General features: G+C 36.0%; 4 protein-coding genes across 5 annotated transcripts; 3 read left to right on the top strand and 1 right to left on the bottom strand.

Moving 5' to 3' along the window:
- Window positions 1-147: 147 nt before the first annotated feature.
- LOC133882915 (beta-glucosidase-like SFR2, chloroplastic) lies at window positions 148-8,734 on the top strand. Its single transcript, XM_062322156.1, has 11 exons — window positions 148-364; window positions 1,727-2,087; window positions 2,238-2,376; window positions 2,607-2,773; window positions 5,314-5,535; window positions 5,858-6,026; window positions 6,100-6,333; window positions 6,431-6,580; window positions 6,672-6,801; window positions 7,688-7,947; window positions 8,404-8,734. Exons 1-10 carry the CDS (start codon window positions 193-195, stop codon window positions 7,870-7,872), a joined length of 1,929 nt encoding a protein of 642 aa, XP_062178140.1. The 5' UTR covers window positions 148-192; the 3' UTR covers window positions 7,873-7,947; window positions 8,404-8,734.
- Window positions 8,735-10,847: 2,113 nt separating this feature from the next.
- LOC133882900 (serine carboxypeptidase-like 33) lies at window positions 10,848-15,381 on the top strand. Of its 2 annotated transcripts, XM_062322148.1 has the most exons (11): window positions 10,848-11,019; window positions 11,119-11,259; window positions 11,350-11,457; window positions 11,573-11,668; window positions 11,759-11,851; window positions 12,054-12,142; window positions 12,280-12,525; window positions 12,655-12,812; window positions 12,951-13,046; window positions 13,643-13,748; window positions 15,139-15,381. In XM_062322148.1, the coding sequence occupies exons 1-11, from the start codon at window positions 10,965-10,967 to the stop codon at window positions 15,283-15,285; spliced, it is 1,335 nt and encodes a 444-aa protein (XP_062178132.1). In that variant the 5' UTR covers window positions 10,848-10,964; the 3' UTR covers window positions 15,286-15,381. The 2 variants fall into 2 exon arrangements, with proteins under 2 accessions (XP_062178132.1, XP_062178123.1); XM_062322139.1 differs by having other exon boundaries at window positions 10,848-11,259.
- A 2,422-nt stretch (window positions 15,382-17,803) lies between these two features.
- On the bottom strand, window positions 17,804-18,602 carry LOC133866182 (uncharacterized). The gene has a single exon (XM_062302944.1). The coding sequence runs from the start codon at window positions 18,383-18,385 to the stop codon at window positions 17,957-17,959; it is 429 nt and encodes a 142-aa protein (XP_062158928.1). The 5' UTR covers window positions 18,386-18,602; the 3' UTR covers window positions 17,804-17,956.
- Window positions 18,603-23,315: 4,713 nt separating this feature from the next.
- On the top strand, window positions 23,316-25,013 carry LOC133882894 (F-box protein At5g49610). Its single transcript, XM_062322129.1, has one exon. The coding sequence runs from the start codon at window positions 23,686-23,688 to the stop codon at window positions 24,772-24,774; it is 1,089 nt and encodes a 362-aa protein (XP_062178113.1). The 5' UTR covers window positions 23,316-23,685; the 3' UTR covers window positions 24,775-25,013.
- The last annotated feature ends 1,196 nt before the right edge of the window (window positions 25,014-26,209 follow it).

Raw genomic sequence — 26,209 nt, 5'->3', positions numbered from 1 at the left:
TTCTAGGCCCATTACTAATCCAAAATGCCGGGGTGGGCCCACCATGATTCCTTTACGGAATCCGTTTAGAGTAAAGTAACGGTAACGGGGCTAACTAACCAATTGGTCCAACCCTTCTTTTCAGGCTCTTCAAATCGCGTAAATACATCCATACAATATCCATCCATCCCTCCCTCCGTTTTTGTCTTCAAGATGTCGTTCGTGGCGCTCTTCGTAACAGCCACGAAGCTCGCTGGGTTATTGGTCACTGTCACCGTCGCCGCCAACGCCTACTCCTTCTCTCGCTATCGGAGAAAGAATCTCCGACGATTCAGATCGCCGATCGACGAGTCCTCCGACACGCTTGCCGACTTCAATGTTAACGGTAACATAGCTAGTTCTCTCAGCTCCAAATCTTTCAAAAACCTTACTCTAGTTGTTCCATACACTCGTGAGCATAGATGATTAAAGCTTTTGGACAGAAAGGCATAGACGTAAGCTTTAAGCTTTGAAAAGACTTTCAAATCAAACCTGAGTTTCGTAGAATAAGCAAAATTATTAGGTGAAGAAAGTACTAGAATTTGTGGATTTTGGTGCTATAAATTCAAGTTTAGAACTAGAATTTAGCTTTTAACAAGTAAAAAAATGGTAAATGCTGAGTTTTGTGTACTTAATAGGAAAAAATAATAATCAAGAGTAGTCCCTAGGTTTTCTCTTGACATCAGTTTAGTCATCGGTTTTCAATTTTGATAGATTTTACCCCATTTCAAGTCGGTTTTTTCGTTGACTAAATTGATGAGGGTAGGGGGGGAGGTGGTGGCCGGTCACCACCTCCACCCCACCCCTGGCCACCAACAGCACCTCTACCCCACTCAACCCCCTCCCTCTTAGTGTGTCTTTTTTTGTTGTTGGATGAAGTGGTGCACATGTGTCAAATAGGCATGATGTGGCATCGTGTTGGCAGGTGTGACATGGCAGATGGGCCACAAATTATTTGGCGGCAGGTTGAAAAAGGGATCAATTTGAAATAGGGTAAAATTTAAGGAGTTGATTATCGCAATTGAAAACAACTCAATGACTAAATTGAAATCACGGGAAAACCAGGGATTAATTTTTATTTTTTCCTATTAGCAAAGTGACAAGCTGAGCAATGGCTATCGTGTTTGCTATTTATGGTTTATCATTATGTGCATAGTTGCACTTACAAGTTGATAAAGACGAATTTTCAATAAAGTGTTTTTCTCTCTAAGACATGCGCACATGTTTATAGGCGTGCCTGAAATTTGTGATGACTAGTTGTTGTCATATTTAGAGCCAAAATACTAGAAATTGTTAACTCTGCTTAGCTTATAAACATTATACTAGTTGAAATTATTTTAGAATGATTGCAATCTTAGATTCTTTGGAAGAACTTCAGAATCAATTTTATAGTTGTAGGTAGAGACTTTGTATTGCATTCTCTTATTATTGCATAGAAGTGCTCAGGAATTTTATGCATATGTATATATGAGAATTGAAAGAAAGAATTGGCACTTAAAGGTTAAAAACACTTGAAAAGATGGCAGCAAAGTCGTGGGGATGATTGTGAGCTTTTGGATTGATCAATATCTTGGTTAAGGTTTGGTGGATTTAACGATTCTGTTTGCTCGTACCGCTTGGATTGTACTTGGTGGATCTTAAAGCACTTGGCCTTTGTGTATTTGTTGATAAATTTAGAATATAATTGTTTTTTTTTGATTCTCTGCAGAAGGAGAGAGTAAGTTTTTCTTTGGACTCGCGACAGCACCAGCACACGTTGAAGACAAGCTCAATGATGCTTGGCTTCAGTTTGCAGAAGAAAAACCTTGTGACAAATCAGAGCCGCTCCAGGGCCTGCAACCTGCCGATGCTTTAATGGGTTCTGCTACTGGAGGTGGTGGGTCTCAGCAAGCCTCATTACCTCAGAAAGGTGCTGATAATACAATTAAGAAGAAGAAGCCTCTTAAGATAGCTATGGAAGCCATGATTAGGGGGTTCGAGAAGTACGTAGAAGAAGAGAGTGAAGAAGAAACGGTACCAAATGAAGAATGCCGTCATAACGTAGCTGCATGGCACAATGTTTACCACCCGTAAGCTTGAGTTTCTGACATGATGTCTTGAAATATAGGTTGATTGCATAACAAGAAGTAACTTGCTTATCTATAGCCCTTATATTTATGCGGATAACAAAATATATGGTTGGCTTAAGGATGCATTGGTTTGCTTGGATTGATTTTCAGGGAAGAAAGGCTTAGGTTTTGGTCTGATCCTGATATAGAACTGAAATTGGCTAAGAATACAGGCATCAGTGTCTTTCGAATGGGAATAGACTGGTCAAGAATCATGCCCAAAGAGCCAGTTAATGGGCTTCAAGAAATTGTAAGTCTAGTTCTTACCATTCTTACACTTAAATCAAATGGTTTTGTTGTATTCTGACACCATTGGGTGAAATCTGGATTGGCAGTGCAGATAAGTAGTGATACTGGAGTTTAACTTAGACGTGGGGCTTATTTGAGTGTTCTCATTTCTTTAATGATGTGATGTCCAGAAGTTTCTTAATTGATTACATAAAACCTGTACTTAGTTCACTTGATGATGTTCTTTTTTAGGTCAATTATGCAGCATTGGAGCGTTATAAGTGGATCATCAATAGGGTTCACTCATATGGAATGAAGGTGATGCTGACTCTGTTTCACCACTCATTGCCACCATGGGCTAGTGTGTATGGAGGTTGGAAGCTGGAAAAAACTGTTGATTACTTCATGGATTTTACCAGGTTAATGTTCTTTTAAATGGTTGATTTTACAGTTAGTCGTTTTCTGCACTTCAGATTACTTTATGAATTGTCATTGCCACTAGGGACCTAGGGTACAGTAGTGACCATTTTGGTTATTTATTTATTTTATAAATTCTTATTATTATTACTGTTATTTTAATATTGTGTGTGTGTGTGTATATATATATATATTTGAATGTTCTACAATAGCTTAAATCTATGGGAGTTCAAACATTTTCTATGGTTTGGTAAAAGCAACACTTTACAAAACAAGGTTTAGAATTGTTAAATTGTGATCTAAGGGAATTTCAGGAGGTAGCATATTTAATATCTAACAATTAGAAAAGGTGATTTATGCGGGTGCTTTGGTGCGGAGCCTTTTTTTCCATAAACAACTATAGCAATGGACAGGGTAAAAACAGTTAGGGTGGAAGTGAAACTTTAATCCCTCTTTTAGGAATATATGCAAAATCAGTCCTTGAATTTATACTGATTTGCAAATAGCTCCCTAGAGTGTGAAAAGTGGCCTAAAACTCTCCGTGATAAGCAAAAATGACAATTAACTCCCCACTCCCAACTTTCGTTTGGAATTTTGACGGAAACGGTTGATCTACCGCATCAGCACCAATAATAAAATGACAAGTGTCCCGTATAATAAAACATAAAAATAAAGAAGAGAAAACACCTGTTTTTTTTTTTTTTTTAACAAGTGATAGAATATTTTTTGTTTTTATATTTTGTTCTTTGAGTTGGATTTGATTTAAGCTCTAGGACATGTTGCAAGGCCATGAGAATTGTCTTCAAATTCAAGATGCTACTTCCTCTTCCAGTTTCCCACTGTAACATTTGGATAAAAATTAGATATTGTAACTAATGCAATTGAAAATTTTGAACGAAAACTGCAGCCTCTAGTACAAAGTATAATGCTTCATAATGTGGGTGATTCAATGGGTCAGCGCCAAATCCAAGACATACCAAGCACATCTCAAAGTGTTCGGCCCATATGTCTCAGATCATCATGGGGCCCATCAATTGTAGGAAGCCTTCTTATAGATTTAGGAAACTTTATTATTGGCCCAACTCCACATTATATCCTCCCAATTATGGATGAAAACTTTAGGCATAATTCTTGAGTTGTCCTTCAGGTGATTTCTGTCTGTCCGATCAAAAATATCTACCTGTACATGGATTTGTCCGTGCAGAGTTTGGGAGATTGACTTGTAAAAGAATAAGAACCAGAGCAGCTGAAGTTAGTATTACCTTATTTTGATTGCGGTAGTATTAGATATATTATGTTAATTTTGTGCCAATTGTTTATTTGATATATAATTATACAAACTACATTAATGTTTTGAGCTTTATAGCTTCTAATATCCATAGCTTATGATTGCAATCGAATGAAAGGGTGTTCCCTATTAATTGATTGCATTACTAAACAACCTCCATGATATGATTGGTGTTGGGGCAAACACACAAATGTATAATGGGCTATATAGGGAGGAAAGCAAAAAGAGGAAGTAAAATTCAAAAATGTATAATACACCATAATATAGGTGAATGATAACGCCATCTATGCACTGGTAATATAAGTGAGGAGTGTAATGGGATTAGTCAAGTGTGTTTGGGCCTATTGTTTGAGTTATCATTGATAATTACAGGTTTATTCAATCCCTCCATGGTCTCAGCATTCTTTTTTTTTTTCCTTTTTTTTTTTTTTTTTTCTAAATTTTGTTATTATTATGCAGGGGTATTTTTTTTTTCATTTGGGGCACGGACGGGGGACATTGCAATCCCTTTGGTAGTTAATTAAGGTAATTTGCAAAGATTGAAAATTTTGAGAGACATTGCAAATTGAGTGGTAGTTTTCGGGGGAGGGGGGGTATAGTGTAGTTTCTCCAAAAGAAAAAGCCCCTTTTCCAAAATGCATTTAAATCATATTTTCTTTTTGGAGCCGACATCCCCCCCCCCCCCACCCCCCCCCCCCCCCCCCCCAAAAAAAAGAAAAGAAAAGAAAAGAGAGTCTAAAATAGGTTGGTGGTAAGGCATAGCTGTTATGGAATAGACACTGTGGTTTCAAATGGTTCCATCTGCAAGGACGAAGGACAACCATGAAAATCATGAACTCAAGCATTTGTACAAATTGACTATAGATACCGTCTCCCTCCCAAACTCTTTCTCTCTCTCTCTCTTTGCGATGAACTGGGTCATCACCTAGAGGCTAGATCAGCTGAACATCTATGCTCTGTTTTGTTTTGTTTTGTTTTTTTAAGTTTTTTGTTTCTACAATCTTCTCCTGTTTGAAGCACCGTGGATGAAATTCTACTTCTGGTTGTTGTCTGCTCCCCAGAATGCCCCTTCTGAGAACATAAAGAGGAAAACTTTGAGGCCATTTCTATTATGTTTTTTTTTTTTTTTTTTTTTTAATAAATTCCGTGAATGCCACTTTGCTCTTTTGCAATTAGCTCATTATGGTTCTTTTATTTGGGTATGATTTATATTTTTCTGGTCAGTTCTGTGAACTCTTATTTTATTTCGTGCAGGCTTGTTGTTGACTCTGTATCAGATATAGTAGATTATTGGGTAACGTTTAATGAGCCTCATGTCTTCTGTATGCTAACTTATTGTGCTGGTGCTTGGCCTGGTGGTCATCCTGATATGCTGGAGGTTGCCACTTCTGCCCTACCAACTGGTGTTTTCCAACAGGCCATGCATTGGATGGCCATTGCACACTCAAAAGCCTATGACTATATCCACGAACAAAGGTCACTCTTTTTCACAGAAGTTGCATAAACGGCAAAATTTGAATCTTGAACGCTTTCGTAATTTGTATGGCGCATGGGCCCTCAATATGGCCTACTTTATGCACTGCTCAACAATGTTTTAATCCATACTTGGGTTTTATTACACGACTCTTTTCATAATTGAGTTGTATTTAGAGCTGTACCCACCATTTTATTATTGGCAATCTCATTTTCTGTCTATTCAAAGTTATTCACAATGTTTAATTGTTTTCCCAAGTTCTTTTTTTTTTTTGAAGGGATTTTTCCCAAGTTTCTAAGCTGGTTGAAGCGTTCTCTACAGCAGTACCTTGTCAAATCCACTAGTTGGAGTAGCACACCATGTGTCGTTTATGCGACCGTATGGTCTCTTTGATATTGCTGCTGTTTCGTTGGCAAATTCTTTGACTCTCTTCCCATATGTGGATACTATCTCTGAGAAGCTGGATTTTATAGGCATAAACTACTATGGGCAGGTGCTTTCAGTTTTCTTACCAAGGACATGCTCAAACCTACATTTTTAATTGACATTATATTTCAACCAATTAGGAAGTGGTCTCCGGTTCTGGACTGAAGCTTGTAGAGACCGATGAGTATAGTGAATCTGGACGTGGGGTATATCCCGATGGCCTGTACCGTGTGCTGCTTCAGTTCCATGAAAGATACAAACATCTGAATGTTCCCTTCATCGTTTCTGAAAATGGGGTTTCTGATGAGACAGACTTGATCCGCCAGCCATATCTTTTAGAACATTTGCTTGCTGTTTATGCCGCCATGATCATGGTTTTGACTCTAAATTTAACCTTTCTAGTTACTTGGAATTAAATCATCCTTCATATATGATTATTGGGTGTTAGATCTGCCTATGGTTGTTTTGTAGGGTGTCCCTGTGATTGGTTACATGTTTTGGACAATTTCTGATAATTGGGAATGGGCTGATGGATATGGCCCCAAATTTGGACTTGTAGCAGTTGATCGGGCTAATGGTCTTGCCCGGGTTCCACGTCCTTCGTACCGTCTGTTTTCTAAAGTTAGAACTTTTGTGTCTTGTTTCCATTGTCATATTTCTCTCAAGCGATTGCACTCTTCAGCAGAGTTTTAAGTGAGTATCTTGATTTCAGGTGGTGACATCAGGTAGAGTTACACGTGAAGACCGGGCACAAGCATGGAATGAACTCCAGGGTGCTGCTAAAGAGAAAAAAACACGTCCATTTTATAGGGCTGCTAATAAACATGGTTTGATGTATGCAGGTAAACCATGCAGCTCAAGTTCTTTTAGTGTCAAATTACAATCTTTTTTCTTGGATTTCTATTTTGTTATTCATTCTCCACAATTTACTTATTCAGAGGATGGATATGCTGGACGTATTATAGTCCAATAATACAATGAATAAAGTTTGAGGTAGCCACATGCACATTGAATTTGCAATAATTCCCTTGAAACTTGTTGCCTCTCAATGCTCGGACTGTTAACCAACTACAAAATATTGGATTACAGAAATATATTACATGGACGCCTGTAATTATTCAATGTAAAAAGATACTCTTGAGTAAGGATATTTAACAAACTCTATGCGTTCTCAATATTAATATTTTCTTTCTGCTACCCACCAAGGACAAAACTAGAGTTTTAGGAGGGGGGGACAAAACTAAAAAAAAAAAAAAAAATACAATTTTTTGGGGTAAAAATTAATTTTGAGTCCATTTCATAGAAATATCTAAAATTTAGAAGAAATTTTCAAATTTTTGTGATTTTTTTGAAATTTTTGGAGGGCCCAGAACCCGGGGTTCCGCCCCTGCTACCCATCCATTATAGATGGGAAAGCTCTTTAGCCCCAAGATAAAGGGGTGTGCTAAGAAATTGACTCGACAAATCAAGGTGGACAAATCAATAGCCACCACAGACCTGTGTTGAATAAGCCCAACATATCCTCATTCTCTTGAATGCCTTACTTTGGACCTTAATGCATTTTTGAAACACAGTACTCTCTGACAAGTTCTAGTGCCCTGATTGCTTGTTTTGTATGCTACTCCTCAACAGAAACGTGAAAGTTTCCCTGTGCACCAGTAATTCTTTTGTATTAATATTCTGTTAAATAATGTCTCTAATGATTCTTCTTCTTCCTCCTTTTAACAGGAGGCCTTGATGAACCTATACAGCGACCATTTGTTGTACGAGATTGGCGGTTTGGACACTATGAGATGGAAGGTCTGCAGGACCCATTGAGTTGCTTATCAAGATTTATTCTCCATCCTTTCTCTGTCAAAAGGAAAAGGAAACCTCAAAGGGATGATGCTGAATTGGTTCTTCAGCCTCTTTAGCCTCTAATGGCTTATTCGTATTCATGTCTGGATACTTCTTGCACTTTGCCGAACTTCAGACTATGCGCTACCAAGGCAAGGGACATAAACTCCCAAATCCGTTTAGAGTTTCTTAGTGATCTATTATATTTGTTTTGGTGCCTTAGTACCTGCAAAAATTCTTAGCATATTTTGTCTAAGATGCTAGCATCTCTTAATTTCCAAAAAGGGGCTCCTGCCACACTAAATGCTGTAGAAGTGTGTTCATATCCTAAGAAACCCCCCAAAAAGAAAGATTTCTGTGCTGATAGAAGAAACAGCCCCCTCTCTTTGCCCCCTCCCCATGAAACCACCAACAACCCATGCTCACTCTTGGACACGGCATTTTCCTTTTGCTTTTATACTCTTTATATCAGCAAAACATCGTACATTATCTCTATATTGCTCAATGTGCTTTGTGAATTTCTTTGTAAAACTAAGTACTCTCCTTCTTCCTTTTTTTTTTTTTTTTTTTTTTTTTTTTTTTTTTTTTTTTTATAAAAAAAAATGCAGGAAGATATGGTCTCAAGTGAAAGGTTGGGAGATGCCCTACAGCATGTGCTGCATTTTTCATTCCTCGCTTGTGGTTTCAATTGTAATATACTGTAAAAATTTATGCCTTTTTACCAGATTGGTTGCTTCTTTGATAAGTGATATGGTAATGTCATCTATATAGTGTCTGTAGATAATGCTATTTTTTTTCGAATGTTCAGATAAGCTTATCTGCATTGAAAAATGAGGCATTTATTTATGTGCTACAATGCTACTCAGCTACTGACAATACCAATTATCTGCTTGAACTGCTCAAGATTTTTCTAATGCTCATTGGAATCTTGTATGTTTATGTCCTGCTTCTATGGTTTTGTTCATTTCATTTAATTGGGTCATCTACTCATCGGTCTATAAGGGTACCATTCACCTGTCAGATTAGTTTTGCAAACTGAATGTAATCGCAGCTACAGTTTACTCTTATTTTATTACGCAGTTTACAGTAAACTGTAGAAAGTTATTTTACGGGAGAAAAGAGAATCAAATAGAAAAATAAAGATAAAGTGAAAGCGAAATAAAGAAAAAGTAGAGACATGAGAGATTTTACGTTCTACGGAATAAAGCCCAAATGGTTATATTGTTGCTTTTATTTTTTTTATATAAATTGTACAATAAAATAGCTTATTTATAGTTGAATAGGCCATGAATACAATAATTACATAATAAATATGTAACTTATGAGTTTGATTTATTTATTTATTTATTTTTTTTGCTGGAGATGACAACGATGACTAGAGGCAATGGTGATTGAAGATGCGCCATAAATTTTAATAGGCTAATTATGGGCCAAAAAAAGAGCCTACTATAGGCTAAAATGTGCCTGAATTTTAAACAATATCACAAGGTCAAAAGATGGGTCTGGGTCAACAATAGACCAAATAATCCGTCAACAAAGGGCCAAAAAAGAAAAAAAGAAAAAGAAAAAAAAAAAGAGAGGGCAACTTGTCCTCTTTTTTATCTATATATATTTTCAACTACTTTTTCTTTTTCTCCTCCTTCGCTGAGTCTTTGAGAGAAATCCACCAAAATGTTGTCTTTTTCTAGGCTGCTAAGGCTGGTTTTGAACGACGACCTTTGATTTGTCATCTTGAGGAGCCACGACCGCCGTTTCTGTATCTTCGGAATTACAAAGTATTGACTATGGAGACCAAGACAATAACATAAAACAAAAAGAAATTCACAGGATTATTGTGATCGAATACTAGTGTTAGCCTAGAGTTCTGACACCACGAAAGAAAAAAAAAATTAAATAGAAAAATAAAGATAAAGTGAAATAAAGAAAAAGTAGAATTACGAGAAATTTTACGTGGTTCAGTCTATAATTTACGTTCATAATATAAAACTCAAAGGGCTATATTGTTGCTTTTATTCTTTGATAGAAACTGTACAATAAAATAGCCTATTTATAGTTGAATCATGAGGCCGTGAATACTATAATTACATAATCGATATGTAACCTATGAGAATTAGCAGAGTTACCGAATCAATATGTAATATAAAAAACTTATGAAATTAATGCATAACATTTTAGACCACTATAATTTTGGCAACTAGTGTGTGTGCTAACACCGACTATAACTGACCTAAGCAATTGTCTTGAGTTAATGAGATTTTCTCTCTTTTATCAAAAAACTGACCTAAAAACAAGTATGTCGACCCAAACCTGCCCTAATTCACGAGAAGGAAGGGGAGCATACTGATTGGTTTAGAGAAAAGACGACAAACAATCAGCCTCAACCATCTGAATCAACGTATACTTTGATCAATCATAGGCCTTCGGTTTGTTGAAAAGGTCAAATATATAGGTGGCCAAGAGCTCGAGAGAGTCTGGGATCTCCAGCAATTAGTCAATTTGGATCATATATTGTACTCCAAGAGTTCATGAAAAACAAATTTTGAACTATTCAACTACGGACTTATTAAGACAAGTGAGTTTTATCTGAACTTTCTCACGTGTATTGTAATTTGAACCACTAATTGCTCGTAATCCTTATCTGCTAAGAGAATGGTGCTGCTTTGAAATTTGGATGATACCTTAACACTCAATGTGTTCTCTCCCTTCTCTTTCTCTCCTCGGCACACGTACCGACACGCCCACACATCTATTTAGAAGTAAATGAATGTTAGACATCTAAACACTTTTTTCAAAAATTTAGTTCTAACCTGATATGTCACAATTTTATGATATCTATTATTTTGAGAAGTGTGCCACAATCTCATAGGATTGTGACACATTAAGTTACCAAATTCTGAAGAAAAATGTTAGAATATTTAGTATTTCTCTTAAAAGTGAAGGCAAATTACAAATTTTTTGATTTGTCTGACCACTTATTCGGACAGGTGAATTCCACCTAAACTATCTAAACTTTCTCATATGTATTGTAATTTGGACGACTAATTGCCGGCTAAGAGAATAGTACTGTTTGGACGATACCTTTGCACTCATTGTGTTATCTTTCTCCTCTCTCTCTCTCTCTCTACCAGCTCACGCACAGACACACACGTCTATTTATAGGTGGGAGTAAATGCAAATTTGCAGAGCTGGGAACAAAGGAATGGCCAATCCGGGTTCCATTAAATGTCTGTTTTTCTCTCTCCTGTGCTTGTATCTATTTTGCGTTAAAGCAGTGGCAGAGTATCCTGAATCCCAGGAATCTGATAGAGTAATAAATCTACCAGGCCAACCCCCAAGCCCATCAATTTCCCACTTCTCAGGTCACGTCAATGTCAACGGAGACAACGGGAGGGCCCTTTTCTACTGGTTCTTTGAAGCTCAATCTCACTCCTCCAAGAAGCCTCTGCTTCTCTGGCTTAATGGAGGTGTACAAAACATTTACTTCTAAAAAAAAAAAATCAACCTTATTTGTTTATCAGACATGTACTGAAATGTTTTTTGCTTGTGTTTTGAAGGACCTGGCTGTTCCTCAATTGGGTATGGTGCAGCTGTTGAGTTGGGACCTCTTAGAGTCAACAAAAATGGAGGTGGCCTTCACTTCAATAAATATGCCTGGAATAAAGGTCCTTTCATAGAATATATACTTTGAAATTTGATCCTTCCTATTTTTAGAGCCAAGAAGTACAAGAAAGGCCCTTCGTACTTGTTTTTAAGCTTGAAAGTTCTCCTCCCCTGCAGAAGCAAATTTGCTATTTGTGGAGTCCCCAGTTGGAGTAGGGTTCTCTTACACCAACACATCTTCTGATCTCACCAAATTGGATGATGCTTTCGTGGGTAATTAATTCACCATTCTCTACCTTCACTTCACTAACTAATTATATTTATATACTCGTTACTCACCTCGATCTAATCTATTTTGCTTAGCTGAGGATGCCTACAATTTCTTGGTGAATTGGCTGCAAAGATTTCCGCAGTTCAAAACCCATGATTTCTTCATCGCAGGAGAGAGTTATGCAGGCAAGTCAGCTGAACTTCGAACCGAAGAAATTTTATACCAACCAACTTCTAATATTGATACGTTTCTCTGGACTCGAGAATTACATGTTTTTTTAATTATGTTTCGCTTTTCGAGACTAATTGTTTGAGTTTCCTACGAATTAATTTGTAAGAAATGTCTCTCGCTCGCTCACTCTATTCATATATACACCAAATTTTGCAGGCCACTACGTTCCTCAGCTCGCAGAGCTTGTGTATGACCGAAACAAGGATAGAGCCAAATACCCAACGATCAATCTTAAAGGTTTTATTGTACGTAAACTGCCAAACTGAAAACTAAGTAACGTTGTTATACGACTGTTATACAACCGAGATGACCGATAGTAAAAACAAATTACCTCAATTGTATTGCAGTGGAAGCCATTATCTTATATATGTATATATTGCAGGTAGGAAATCCGGAAACTGATGATTACTATGATTCAAAGGGCTTGCTGGAATATGCATGGAGCCATGCTGTAATATCAGACCAGCTCTATGACAAGGCTAAGAAAGTGTGTGATTTTAAGAGGTTCTACTGGTCTATAGACTGTAACAATGCCATGAACCAAGTGTTTGACGAATATCAAGAGATTGACATATACAATATCTATGCCCCCAAGTGTCTCGTCAACACCACATCTTCACTCGCTAAGGTGATAACCAGTAGTACCATGCATGAATTAAATTTTCATTTTGTTGGACAAACTATATATAATATAAGAACAGTGCAGCTAGCAGTGCTTTTTAGTATATTAACTCACGATATATTTATGAATGAAAAGGTGAATGATTATGGATTGAGGGGCATAAGAGTCTTTGGAGGCTATGACCCATGTTTTTCTACGTACGCAGAAGACTATTTCAACAGAAAAGATGTTCAATCATCCCTTCATGCTGGCATTAGGGGAAGAAATTCTAATGTAACATGGAAGGTCTGCAAGTAAGTACTGTAAAGCTAAGGAGCCACGTACATATATATATTTACTGTTCAATTTGATTCCTCATATATAAATTATTAATTATCTTCAAAGCTTGAAAGCTTAATTAAGTTTTAAATAATATATTTTTTTTTTTCCAGTAATTCCATCCTTAGGACATATAATTTCACTGTTTTTTCTATCCTACCCATCTACTCCAAACTCATCAAGGGTGGCCTCAAGATATGGGTTTACAGGTACATATTTTTTCTGCCATTTCTATTTTTTTTCAAAAAAATATTATCTGAGTATATAGCACAATATCGTGGTGTGTTTTGGTAATAGAATTCTAAAAAATGAATATGATTCTGATTTTTGTTTTTTTCAAAAATAAATCATATTTTATTGAACTTTTTTTTTTAAATAAATTATATTTTATTTAATTTTTTTTTTAAAAAAAGTCAAATTTCAAAATTCGCACGCCAAATAATAATTGAATTCTAATTTTAAAAATTCAACGTTCATACACACAATTCTCTCATACCCTTGAGTTAAGCCTCCTAGATAGTCAGAGTCAACACTTAATCGATCATATCAAAGAAAAGGAAGAACACTTAAATCATCTTTTTTGATGACTTTTCTCCCTTGGTGGGGAAAAAAAGAAAAGGTTGGACACTTAGTGAAAGACTGGAGAGGACCATTGAAACAATAATGCAATAGAAAGAAGTAAGAAGGCGTGGTTCAGGTCGTCACGTGTCTGCTGGCGTTTGGTCCAACATGAACATGATGGATGGTTGCTTTTTTGTATTTAATTTTGATTCCTTTTTTGTTTGGGTTCGGGTGTTGGTGACAGTGGAGACACAGATGGCAGAGTACCAGTTATTGGGTCACGCTACTGCATTGAGGCTCTTGGACTGTCCCTCAAGTCTCCTTGGCGTTCTTGGTACCACCACAGTCAGGTTCATTATCTTTATCTTCCCCTTTTCTTTCCTTTCTCTTATTCTATAAATTATCTTTCTTTTCTTTTCTTAATGGAAACACTTGATCGTAACAAGATACAAGAAATACATGTTCAATTTTAGCGAATTCAATCTCAACTGTAACTAGACTTAGCGTGCGTATGAGATTGTGATTTTGTATTAAAAAAAAGAAAAGGGTGTAATTTTAGACTAAATCGCAAAAAATAAATTATTTGAAAATTGTGTTTTTAAAAAATTACAATTTGAAAACGTAGAAAATTTGTCTTTTTAAATCGCAAGTAAATGATGATATTTTGAAGACGCAAAATTTTAAAGGCTAAACTGCAACTTTACCAAATTGTTAACTGCGTTTTTAAAAATTATTTTTTTAAATTTCACTTTTTAAAATCGTAAACCTAAACGAATTCTAAGAATAATACTACATACCATCCTTTAATTCTTTTAAAATTGATGTGATTTAAAAAATCACAATTGTATTAAAATTCAGCTTAAGTGGCTTGGGTCCAACCAATTTCAAAAGAAATTGGACCCAAGTTGAATAGGTTTAGGGGTTAATAAGAGGAAAGATTCTCTTCTCTCCTTCTTGAAACTCTTCTCCTGTGTATAGATGGGATTTAATTCCAAAATTGCTATTAACCGATTAAGACTTTATCAATTCAATCAGCTAAATTCATGGTTTATTCAAATTTAAGTGTAAATTATTCTAATTTTATTGGTGGGCCTTTACCTTTTTCTGTTGCATGTAAGCAAATTTTGACAAGACTAATATTTAGCGAGTTAAAGTCGATAAATCTAACACATTTAATTAGTTGGATCGGATTAAGGTTGACTTATATAATTTTATTCTCACGTCTCAGCATGACTCGAAAATTTGACATGAACCCAACACAAAATTAGAGGGTTAATTAAGATTAAGAAGTTTGACCAATTTAACTAAATAAGTCAAATCATGGTTGACCTATATAATACTATACTTATATACAACTTAAACTCAATATGCAAACTCAGATCTCATCCTTACTAATAACAACAAATTTTTGAGTTAGATTAATCAATTCCATCTTTGAGCTCCATTATCCTACTTCGTTCCCAAGGTTTTCAAGGAAAAAATAATAATAATAATAATAATAATAATAATAATAATAAAAAAAGGACTACTATCCGATTTCCAAGGCTCAACCATAAAACAAAGGTCTCCAAGTTGATGGGCCGGTTTTACAAATTTGAATTACCATATATGGGGCTGAGTGAAGCAAAATGTGTTGGAGTCCAGCACAAAGTAAAAAAAAAAAAAAAAGCAATATATTTATTTATTTGTTTTTCCTCTTCAAGTTGAAATGAAATTAACTCAAACAAAATGAAAATGCAGGTGGGAGGGAGGATAGTAGAGTACGAAGGGGTGACATTGGTGACAGTGAAAGGGGCAGGTCACTTGGTACCTCTCAACAAGCCCAGCGAGGCTCTTTCCCTCATCCACTCTTTCTTGTCCGGTCAACCCCTCCCTACCCATGGATGATATTTCCACTGCTTCTTCCCATAATTTGATGCCCAAACTGTAATCGAATTTACAATCTGGGACATTATTTTTCTACTAAATTTTCAAGTTATTTCATCCTTCTTTTTTCTTTTTTCTTTTTTTTTTCCTTTTTTTGGTTGGGTCAAATCTTCAATTGTGTGCAAGTTATCGTTCAGATTTCTTTAGAGCTGTTGGAAATATAATGCACAATAGAAACATAAATTCGGCAACTCTCATGCATCAAAAATAGGATCTAATGAAGTTATTCCATATGCTTTCAAATCCCGAGTTTCAGCATTTTCTTCTTCTGATTATGGAGCACAATACCCACAGTCTAAATGTCTCACCATTCTCAAAAAAATGGTCGTATCCCGATTAAACATCTCTATGCTTTTTTTGAGTCCAATATTTTAGAGTAATGCGTAACCTCTACTCATTTGACTCATTTGGGTTTGGATGGAAGAGGAGATTTGACGATAAAGTTCGATGTTTTCTTTTAGATATTATACGTTAAATTCTAACTTGTTTTCCTAAATGATGTAGCAATTTTTTGACTTTGAATCCTTTTAAAAAAATCTCAATCGTGATCCGGCTTTTCTTCATTTCATTTGAAATATAATGGAGAGGATTTGATGATTAATACTAAATGTCACCTTTGTGTCCCCTAAAACTAATGTGACTTTTTAAAATTATCATTGAACTTGTGATAGATCACTATTAATATTAGATTTTTATCTTTATAAAAGAAGTTGAACTTTTAAAAAAAAAAAAAAAAAAATTGATTTGTTTCTAATTTGCAGCATCAAAGGTATATGTTCTTTGCCTTGTACTTCTAGATTGTTAAAGAATTTTGAAAATTGTGATTGATGCAAAACTAAAGTGTAATGATGTATACTTGACAAGTATTCACCTTTCATCCACTAAAGTTGATGTGACGTGATTCCCTCGTAGCATTTGGTGAATGAAAATGAGTTTTTTTATTGGAGGACCATGTCACATAAGCTTTTGGTAGATGGAAGGTTAATACTTGTCCACCATATAACATTAGTCGATCACGACTAAAAGTAGATCCTTGTCTATATTACGTGGGCATAATATAAACCAAACTCCTACTCCAAAACAATCTCATAATTCTAATCCTGCTGCAACTAAACTATTGCTCTTAAGAGCTTATTTAGTCTTATAAGAACTCTTCTAAACAACCAACCAACTGGACTACCATCTACTGCTCATCAAAACTTAATTATTGAATCCTACAAAGACTCTTCTAGACAAATCCTACGCACTCCAAACCTGCTAGCTTCTACCAACATCTATTGCTGAACATCTTGTGGGCTAACATTTTCCGCCCTTCTAGAGAAACCTAATTGTCCAGGAATTTGTAGGCAAAACCAAATACCCCCCCCTCATCATATTACATCCACTAACCAGCTCTCTTTCAATGAGACTTAATTGGTCCTAACTCCTAATTAAACAACTGAAGCTCTATATATAGAATATAATTCCATCAAAAGTTCCTGTTTTTATGTCACATGTGCTAACTTGTATGTATGCTAATTAACAACAACTAATCCAACCATGTGAGGAGAAGAAAAATATGGGATCCTGCCATTTTAGGAATTTCCGATCCCCTTCATCTTTTGGAGAGATTCAGTCACAAACTTGGATCTGTCTTCTTTCTCAATATTGAGGCACTTCGTCTTTTTCCACAGAGGTGCTAGCTTGCTAGTTCATGCTCAAGAGTACTGTAATATCGCTTCGACATCGGAGCCTTCTTTAATTTTCCTTTTTCTTTTCCTCTGCCGGCTTCTTAATTAATTTGACTGTCGTTTCTCATCTTTCATCTGTCTTCTCTTCCATTCTCTTCTCTTCTGCAGGTTTCATTTCTCAAGGATAAACCTTTGACCTCAGCACGTAATCCTGCAAGGATCAACACATGACATTGTTGGCTCTGATACCAACTTAATATACAACTTATAATTGCACATTGAAAATAACTGAGAACCAACTCCACTAAGGGTGGGAGAATACCATATATTGATTACAAAATACTCTCTCTCTTTGCCTGTTTTATCACAATTTTGTACTATTTTTAGCAACTGAAACCCAACTCTTACTCCTAAACAATCTCCTTATTATCCTAATCTTACCCAACTAAACTGTTGCTCATTTATAAGAGCGTATTTAGTCTTATAATTAAGAACTCTTTTAGACAAATCATATATATATATATATATATATATATATATATATATATTCCAAACCTGCAGCTTCGATCTGCTTGTAGTCTATTTCCCATGCAAGGAGCATCTTGCTCTTTTGGGATCATCAACCAGAGATCTTGCATTGCAGCACTGCAACGTACGTCATCTTCCAAAATTAATGTCTCTTTCGGTTGCGTGAAGAATTTGGATGGCACTTGCAATTAGCATATTCCTTGAGAATAACATGGAAGCATATTCTTTTCTTCTTTGTCACACCATACAGAAACCAAAGGATAACTCGTAGGAGATAATAATAATAATAATCAAGAAGAAAATCATTATTTATACACAATTAATCAAAACAAAGGATCGATCAATAAATCATTAATACATACATATATATAATATTATATTTTTAATTACACTTGCATGTCCATGTCCTCCATTACTTTCCCTCCTCTGCTTCTTCAATGTCCTTCTCCTCCAACGAACACCGATATTGGAAAAGACTTGGACAAACCTGCCGGAGTCTTAAAGGTAATCCACCTTGCCGGAGGATCCTTGACATAAATCTCGCTCAAGGTAATCCAAATCAAGAACTCCTTGGCTTTGACACCTGTCAGGTTCTTGATCTTCTTGGGCTCGAAGTAGGCGGTGACTTCTGTGTCATAGCAGACAACAACGTTGTCAAACCTGTACTCCCTCTTCTGCTTATGTTTAAGCCACACAAATCCGATTTCTTTCACGTACCCGCATTCCTCTATGTCTTTTAAGATTAGCAGACCATCCGGCAACCCCATTTCTGACAGCAACAACATGAACTTCTCTCTACAAATTTCATCCCCGTAATATACCTCTGCTTTGGCCTTCATCTCTGCTGTTACGGCCATAGGCATCTTTGTGTATGTGTGTGTGGTGAGGTTGAGAACTTAAGGGTGAGGGCAGGGGCGGCTCTCACGGCTTGTATGTGTAGTAGCTAGGCAAGATAAAAGGTAGAACAAGAATCTTTCTCAATGTTCGTTTGATTTGCTAGCTGATATGCTAGAGGCATGCGCGTTGTTACCAAAAATAGATGTCACAAACGCTTTAGGAAATGATCTCTAGCTAGCTGTATATAAAAACTAGACTTTTGGTTTAGAGTTATGTAAATATAAGTATAAAGATCAAATATTCTTTCTATATGCTACGTTTTTATTCTATATTTTTATTTTTTTTTATTTTTTTTTGCATATTATATATGTATTCTATCATATCTAATAATAAATTTGAACTGAAGTTTTAAGCAATTTCTCTTTTAATATGGACAAACCAACCAAATTATCCACAATAAACTCATCATTTACTTGGTTGCAAAATGTTATTTTAATAGCTTTCAAAGTTAAAAAAAAATATCTTCGTTCACTAGTGGTCATATACAAACTGAGAGTCAAAACAAAACCAATCAATCTTTAATTTTTCTCTCTCTACTCTGAAAGTAAAATTTCTCCATTTGGCGGGGATTTTGGAGGGTGGCGTAAGTCCAACCACGTAGCTTTTTCAAACCTGCAGGAGGATCATTTCCCTTGATCTCCATGTGACTCCGGCCGGCCAACACAACAATAAAACTAGACGTAACCTCATCCATTATAATCTTAATCACGACAGAAGTAAGATTGAGCTTACAACTCAATATATGTTGCCAACAGACATTACATCGTACAAGTAATTGACCTTCCTAACCCTAGCTCTATAGTTATTGCAATTATTAATGCCCAATGTTAATCTTATTGATATATATCCCCTTAGAAGTCCCAAGAAGCAAGTAAAAAACATTAGCCGATAACACTTATCATCTCATTACTTGTTTTAGGTTATTGTTAATTATAATTTATTCTATTAAAAGTTGTGATTGCACTTTAGTATTTATTTTGATTAACCTAACTTTCATTGACTTCTTATATTTGTATTTGACTCCTCCATAAAATATCCATAGTAAAATTAAAGTCGTGAAAAGTACTGCCACTTTATTTCCCTATCTCTTAACCATTGAGTTCCGATTTAATCTCTTGATTATTCTTATACTCTAAAAATCATATTTCATTGAGTGTATTTAGTTTTAGTAACTCATTACTAAAATACTTCGGCTAAAGATTTAGAACAATCAATTCCTATTAAATTTATCTTAATGAGATATATATTTCATATTTCTTTAATTAAAATCAAAGTGATTATAGATTCCATAATTGAGGAGTAATGTTCTCACAATGCTGCGTGTAATCACCCAACACACCGAAATTTTGACTTTGAATATCTCGTTCCTAAATGTAGTAAAGTGACATCCACTTCACTTTTGAGTGCGCATTTCTCTCATAATTTAGAACTAATGATATAAGCATTTGTAAGTTCAAGTTATTCAATTGACAGTAGTTTATATAATAACAACTCACGTGGTCCAATTAAGTGCACCGTAACCACACCAACATATCGATCAAAAGTCTCCACTTCTATAGTCAAGATAGATTATCATAATTGATATGTTAGTCTTATCATGATTAAGATATAGATCATCATAATTTATATGTTATAGTCTTCTCAAATAGAATACTCAGTTTCATTATTGACTATGATCTAAGGTTTATAAGTCATAAGTGATTATGACTTACATATTGTGTAATAATCTCATTAGCACACCTAAATCAAATTCCATATTTAATGTAACTTAAGAACTACGTATGAATAAATGTCACGCACGTGTATATAGTGATATACCCAATGTTCTAATAAATTTTAGAAAATAAAAAACTTTAAATAAATAGAAAATGCCATGCAAATGAAATTGGCTTTTAGGCATAATCCCTAACAACACCAACCATTGCACATGCACCACGGGCATGATGGGATTCTCGAATAGATCCCTTGATCTCCTTCCTGATATCTCTTGATTTTACTTTATTATTAAACATGCTTGATTGTTACGTTTGCTTTTATTTTGATACTATATGAGGCTTGTTTTGTTATATAAATATATAAGATGTAGATCAACTCTATTGAAGAATAATTTCAGCCAATTGCTATCAGCAATTTACAGAGGCCTGGCCCTTCGAAGTGGTTTATTGGACGTTGATCCCCTTGAAGAAGTCAATTTATCTATTTTATTATTATTATTATTATTATTATTATTATTATTATTATTATTATTATTATCTTTTTAATTTTTAATAAATAGAAGCCTTTGGATTCCTATTATTTCTTATCACAGGCAGCCGACCACCTGCCAAGTATGAGATCAGGTGCATCTTGTCAAGTATGAAATTGAATAGGTTGCATCTTTATAATCAAGTTACGGATGAGGTGATATATAGGCTATATTAAAATATGTTTGGTAGGTATGAGCATAGTATTAAGCTATCGAATACTAATAAGTAAGTGAAGCCGTCAAATGAAAAAAGATTATTATCAAGTCAATGTCAATAGAGTGGGTCGTCGTAAATGTTGGCTGCGTAGCGTGGTGATATGTTGCGATCTTAAGTATTCCGCATAACTTAAGTACAATCTTATCCATATGAATATAAGCTTTTTGGCACCCTCCATTTACAATGTCTATTTTTAAAATTGTGGTCTTACGAAAGTTTCTAACAATTTTTTCGACATCCTCGGCGGCGACATACAGTAGTTAGAAGTAGCGGCTAGTGTGCTATGGTTGGAGCTTAAAAATTTCTAGGGCTCCAAATTTTGATGGCGGAACGATTATGGGTTGAGAAGATATTTGACAATTTTGAATTTTTCTAGAACAAAAAAGGCTAATGTGGAAGTATTGGTTAATGACTGCCACGTGGAAGTCTTCTCTTATTTATTTATTATTATTATTATTTGTAAATTGTAACTCACATTCTTCTCTGAAGTTTGCCATATTCATTTGAGAAGAATGCTAGAACTCCTTATAGTAATTTTCTGATGTCCGTCCGAAAGGATATAAATGTAATTTTAATTCAACATGATGATAAGAGTACAAGGCGAACTGTATCTCTAGAGCCCCTCCTCTGTGAGCATGGTTTTCACCGGGAGGGGTGGTCATGCCTCCCTCTCCCGGTGGTGATTTCCCTCTGGCTCCTCGTGAGTCAGGGTGTTTTTTGTTCCCCCTGGGTTGGTTTAGTGGGGTTAGTTTTTCTCCCAACCTCTAGAGTTGTGGAGCTTTTGTTCTCCCGGCTAGATCCGGTGGTGGCTGACCTTTTCCCCTAGCTTTTTTGGGCTATGGTGGTTTGTTATTTGCTTTTCTTTGTTATTTCTTTCGTTTTGGCAGGATTGTTCATCTCAAGATGTCTTTTATGGGAGAGTGGCCAAACCAACGTGTCATCGACAAGGTATTTTTGGCCGGTTTTTTCACATTTTTCTTTGATTTTGGAAGCCAGATCTACACTTCTCCGTCGACTTCTGATTGACACGCGCTCCCAGCTGTGTTCCCAGCCGTCTTCCGCCCATGCCGCCTCAAGCTCCGGTCGACCGATCGTGTAGGTCGTCGGTGATCGGTGTGTGGTGCCCACGCGCCTGGGAGCTCTCTGCTCTTTGGTGCGCGCGAGGGCCACGCTCCGCCTTTTTCAGGTCGGGCACGGTGGCAACCGGTTACACGCGCCGCCGTCCGGCATCTTGGCCTCCTTCACCCACTGCTGGCAGCTTGTTTTGGTGTTTTTGCCTGTTTTGTCTTTGTGTTCTTCTCATGTTTCTCTGGTCACAGTCTGCTTGTGTTTGGTTCAAATTTTATAGGAATATTTGTTGGCTAATTGTTAGATCAACCATATTTCTTTAGAGAGTGAGCGTTATTGTAAGAGATGCTCAAATGTCATTCTTGTAAAATTTGTATTTCTGCTTAGGCAGCTGTTTTACTAAGCCAGATCCTTCTAACTTAGAGAATAGGGGGTCTTGTCCCTTATTTTCAAGTTGTAAGCCCTAGGGTTGTTTGCAATATTAATGATAGCACATGCTATTTGTTCAAAAAAAGAAAGAAAGATATAAATGTAATAAAAAAAAAAAAATTGTATCCATATTATCCAGAATGACATAGATGTTATTTTTTTTATTACATTTATGTCCTTCTAGATAGACATCAGAAAAACACTAGAAGAAGCTCTAACATTCTTCTTCATTCAAATCTGAATCGATATATTTTGAGGTTTAAGGCGACAAGATTAAGGGACGCCTTTTTTTTAAAAAATATATATATATATATATATATATATATATATATATATATATATATAAATTAATTTTCTCACTTTTTAAGATGCAAAATTATTGTCTTTTTAAATTCTGATTAGAAATTTGGCTATTCAATACTCATCACAAGGCTCAAAAAATCTCTACCCACAATATAATTGAATATTATTATTATTTTCATTCTCTTAATTATTTTCAAAATTAGAACGTTTAAAGTTAGAAAATGAATTTTATTTAAGAATGTCTTTAATATTATTTGATTCTCTTATTTAATACAATCAATTTTTTAAGACTTAATTCAAAAATAGAATGTTGGGGAATTAAATGATATTAATGCCTTTTTAATTACTTATACTATAATTAAAACCTTAATTAAAAAATATTAACTATAATTAGGTCTTCGAACATTTTTTATTAATATTTATTAATCGGGTGCCTTAGACGAACATCTAATTTTATTTTTTTCCAAATAGAGCCGGTCCTGTTAATTCATTGGATATCCAACTAGTTTATGCCTGACCTCATCATCAGCGCCTATGGCCCCCATTAGCGAATGCGGTGAGGGTCCGCAAGCCGAATTTGCCTCTGATGTTAAATCACAACCGTTAATCAAACTGGTCCATAATAATTTCATTCACTGGCATATTCTCTCTCCGGTTCTCGAGTTTCCTTTCAGATTCTCTTCCTTTGTATGCACTCTGCTTTGCAGAACTTCGAGTTTCCTTCCAATAATTTCTTAACCCAAAAGTCTCAGGCCCCCAGCCCTAGCTTGGGGCTTGGACAAGAAAAATAGTATAATAAATCTGCCCAACGAGGCCAAGAAAATGACGAGCTCATAAGGCCAAAAGTGAAAAGCCCCACTTAGATTCACCCGCGCATCAAATGAGTTTTCGCCGAATACCCGTAACGGGATTTTCATCTGGTAAGCAAAGCTCGGACCTTTCTATTGATTTTCACATCTGGGTATCTCAAATTTTACTTATTTTCTCCTGGGAATTTGATAATTATGAGTTCACGAGGAGATGGGTTTTTCCCGGACGAAGTTGTTCTTCAAATTCTTTCAAGATTGCCGATGAAGTCCCTATTCAGAAGCAAAACCGTGTGTAAACTTTGGTACAGATTGTCCTCGGATAAGTATTTTGTCCAGCTCTATAACGAATTGTCTGTTAAGAACCCTATGGTATTGGTTGAGGTTTCAGAGGCATCAGAATCGAAATCCAGTTTGATTTGTGTTGATAATCTGAGGGGTGTTTCTGAATTTTCGTTGGATTTCTTGAAAGATAGAGTTAAGGTTAGAGCCTCATGTAATGGCTTGCTGTGTTGCTCTAGTATTCCCGATAAGGGTGTTTACTATATCTGTAATCCGATGACTAGGGAGTTTAGGTTGCTTCCTAGGAGCAGAGAGAGGCCTGTGACACGGTTTTACCCTGACGGTGAGGCCATTCTGGTTGGTTTGGCATGCGATCTGTCGAGTCAGAAATTTAAGGTTGTGTTAGCGGGCTATCACCGCTCTTTTGGTCAAAGGTCGGATGGAACTTTTATATGTTTGGTTTTTGATTCGGAGTCGAACAAATGGAGAAAGTTTGTATCTTTTCAAGATGATCATTTTACGCACATGAATCGGAATCAAGTTGTGTTTGTGAATGGCTCTTTGCATTGGTTGACAGGTAGTTGTTCTTGTATTCTTGTGCTTGATTTGGATTGTGACATATGGAGGAAGATGCCATTGCCAGAGCAAGTCGGCAGTGTTTCTGCTGGGAATAGAATTTATTTGTTGGAGTCGGATGGTTGCTTGTCCGTGTTGCAGATTTCAGATGCTTGGATGAATATTTGGGTATTGAAAGACTATGAGAGGGAGGAATGGCATTTGGTGGATAGGGTGAGTCTTAGATGTATCAGAGGACTTGTTCCGGGCATTTTCCCGATAAGTCAGACAGGTGAATGTGTTTTCCTAGCAACTCATAAGCAGGTATTGGTGTATCAGCGGAATAATCGAGTGTGGAAAGAAATGTACTCCGTCAAGAATGGCTCTACGCTCCCATTGTGGTTCTCAGCTCATGCATTTAGGAGCACGCTATTCACTTGTCACTACTAAGGTGTGGACTACATCTGCTCAACTGCTGTAAATAAACTTCTTATCGATTTTATTTGTTGAAAATTGGATGGTTTTACCTTCATAGTGTAAACTTTTCAATTTAAGATGTTGGCTTGGGCTTGAATCTCCTCACTTTTGCAAATGAAAAACAGTGAGGCAGGATTCTTCCTGGATTCATAATTTGAATTCTCTTTTGTTGCTCAGTTTGAAAGGGAAATAAAAGATATTCTTTGTTAAAATGCTATTGCATGAAGACTGTAGTTGATTTTTTTACTACTACTTGTGCATATTTCTGACTAGTTTGGTTGCTGATACTGCTGTGTACATTGCTCAAATTATATATGAAACGAACTCAGTTCATTTCCACTAGCAATTTGCAAAGCTCTAATCCCAACGCATTGCTCTGTATATAGTTCAGTACTAACTGGGCTCGGATTTATTTACTTAGCTTCTCAAGGTTTTCATGAAACATCAAGATCCAATTTTTGATTCTCAAGCTTTGATCTTCCTATCGGTAACTTATAAAAGATAAGTTTTTCATGCTTCCTTTTACAGAAAGAAAGCAACTAAGCAAGTCTATATCACGCCATCTCTGTGCACCTATTGGTTGCATGACCAAACTGCAAATTTGTTACCTTTAGTCTGATCATGTTATTCATCTTTAAATAAGAACCTTGTCAGTAATCCTATCCAAAATTTGAGAGCTTGAAGATGATCTGGGATGCTCTCAAATGAGAAGATATTCGCAGTCTTGCTGGATGCCCCTTGCAGTGGGACTAGGTTAAGTAATTGGGGTGATGTTCCATACCGTGCATTGAGTCCCTCGACTAGCTCCTCCCATGAGACTGCCCTGCCTTCCTGACAAAGTAGTCGGTACCAAACTTGTTTCTCCATGAATAGCTGTCGTCCACGCTCAAGTTGATGCACCCTATCCTCCGTGCCTAGGCTCTGATACCACTTTGGTATGGACTCGGTTGTGTTAAAGGATTTAGGACCTGTTCTGCTTCGAGGGAGCCATGACTTTATAAAATTTATACAAGATGAATATGCTAAGAAAACTGTATCATGCTCGTATTTAATAACTCTTGGGTTCTTATAGAAGACCACTTACAAGCTCTAGCCTCTGGGATAATTAAAAAAATGGGAAAAAATACATTTTACTCCCCGAAGTTGCACCTCTCTTTTGATTTTACCTCCAATGTACCTACACCAAGTTTCTGTAATTGTCAATGAAGGCATTCCATTTACAAAATCCGTCTTTACAGACGGGAGGCCGCCCACATGTCACGCACGTGGTTTTTAGCAGCTAATCTCCCCAAATTCACCCTTGTTTTCCCAAAAGTGTCACGAAGTGGTTTTTTTTATCCTGATGATTATGACTATTCAGTTTCCATGATTCTAAAAATTTGGTATTGTTGTTTCTTGAGTTTGATTA

This window comes from Alnus glutinosa, chromosome 1, assembly GCF_958979055.1.
Source record: "Alnus glutinosa chromosome 1, dhAlnGlut1.1, whole genome shotgun sequence".
Lineage (NCBI taxonomy): Eukaryota > Viridiplantae > Streptophyta > Magnoliopsida > Fagales > Betulaceae > Alnus > Alnus glutinosa.
This window is presented reverse-complemented; position numbering and strand designations above follow the sequence as displayed.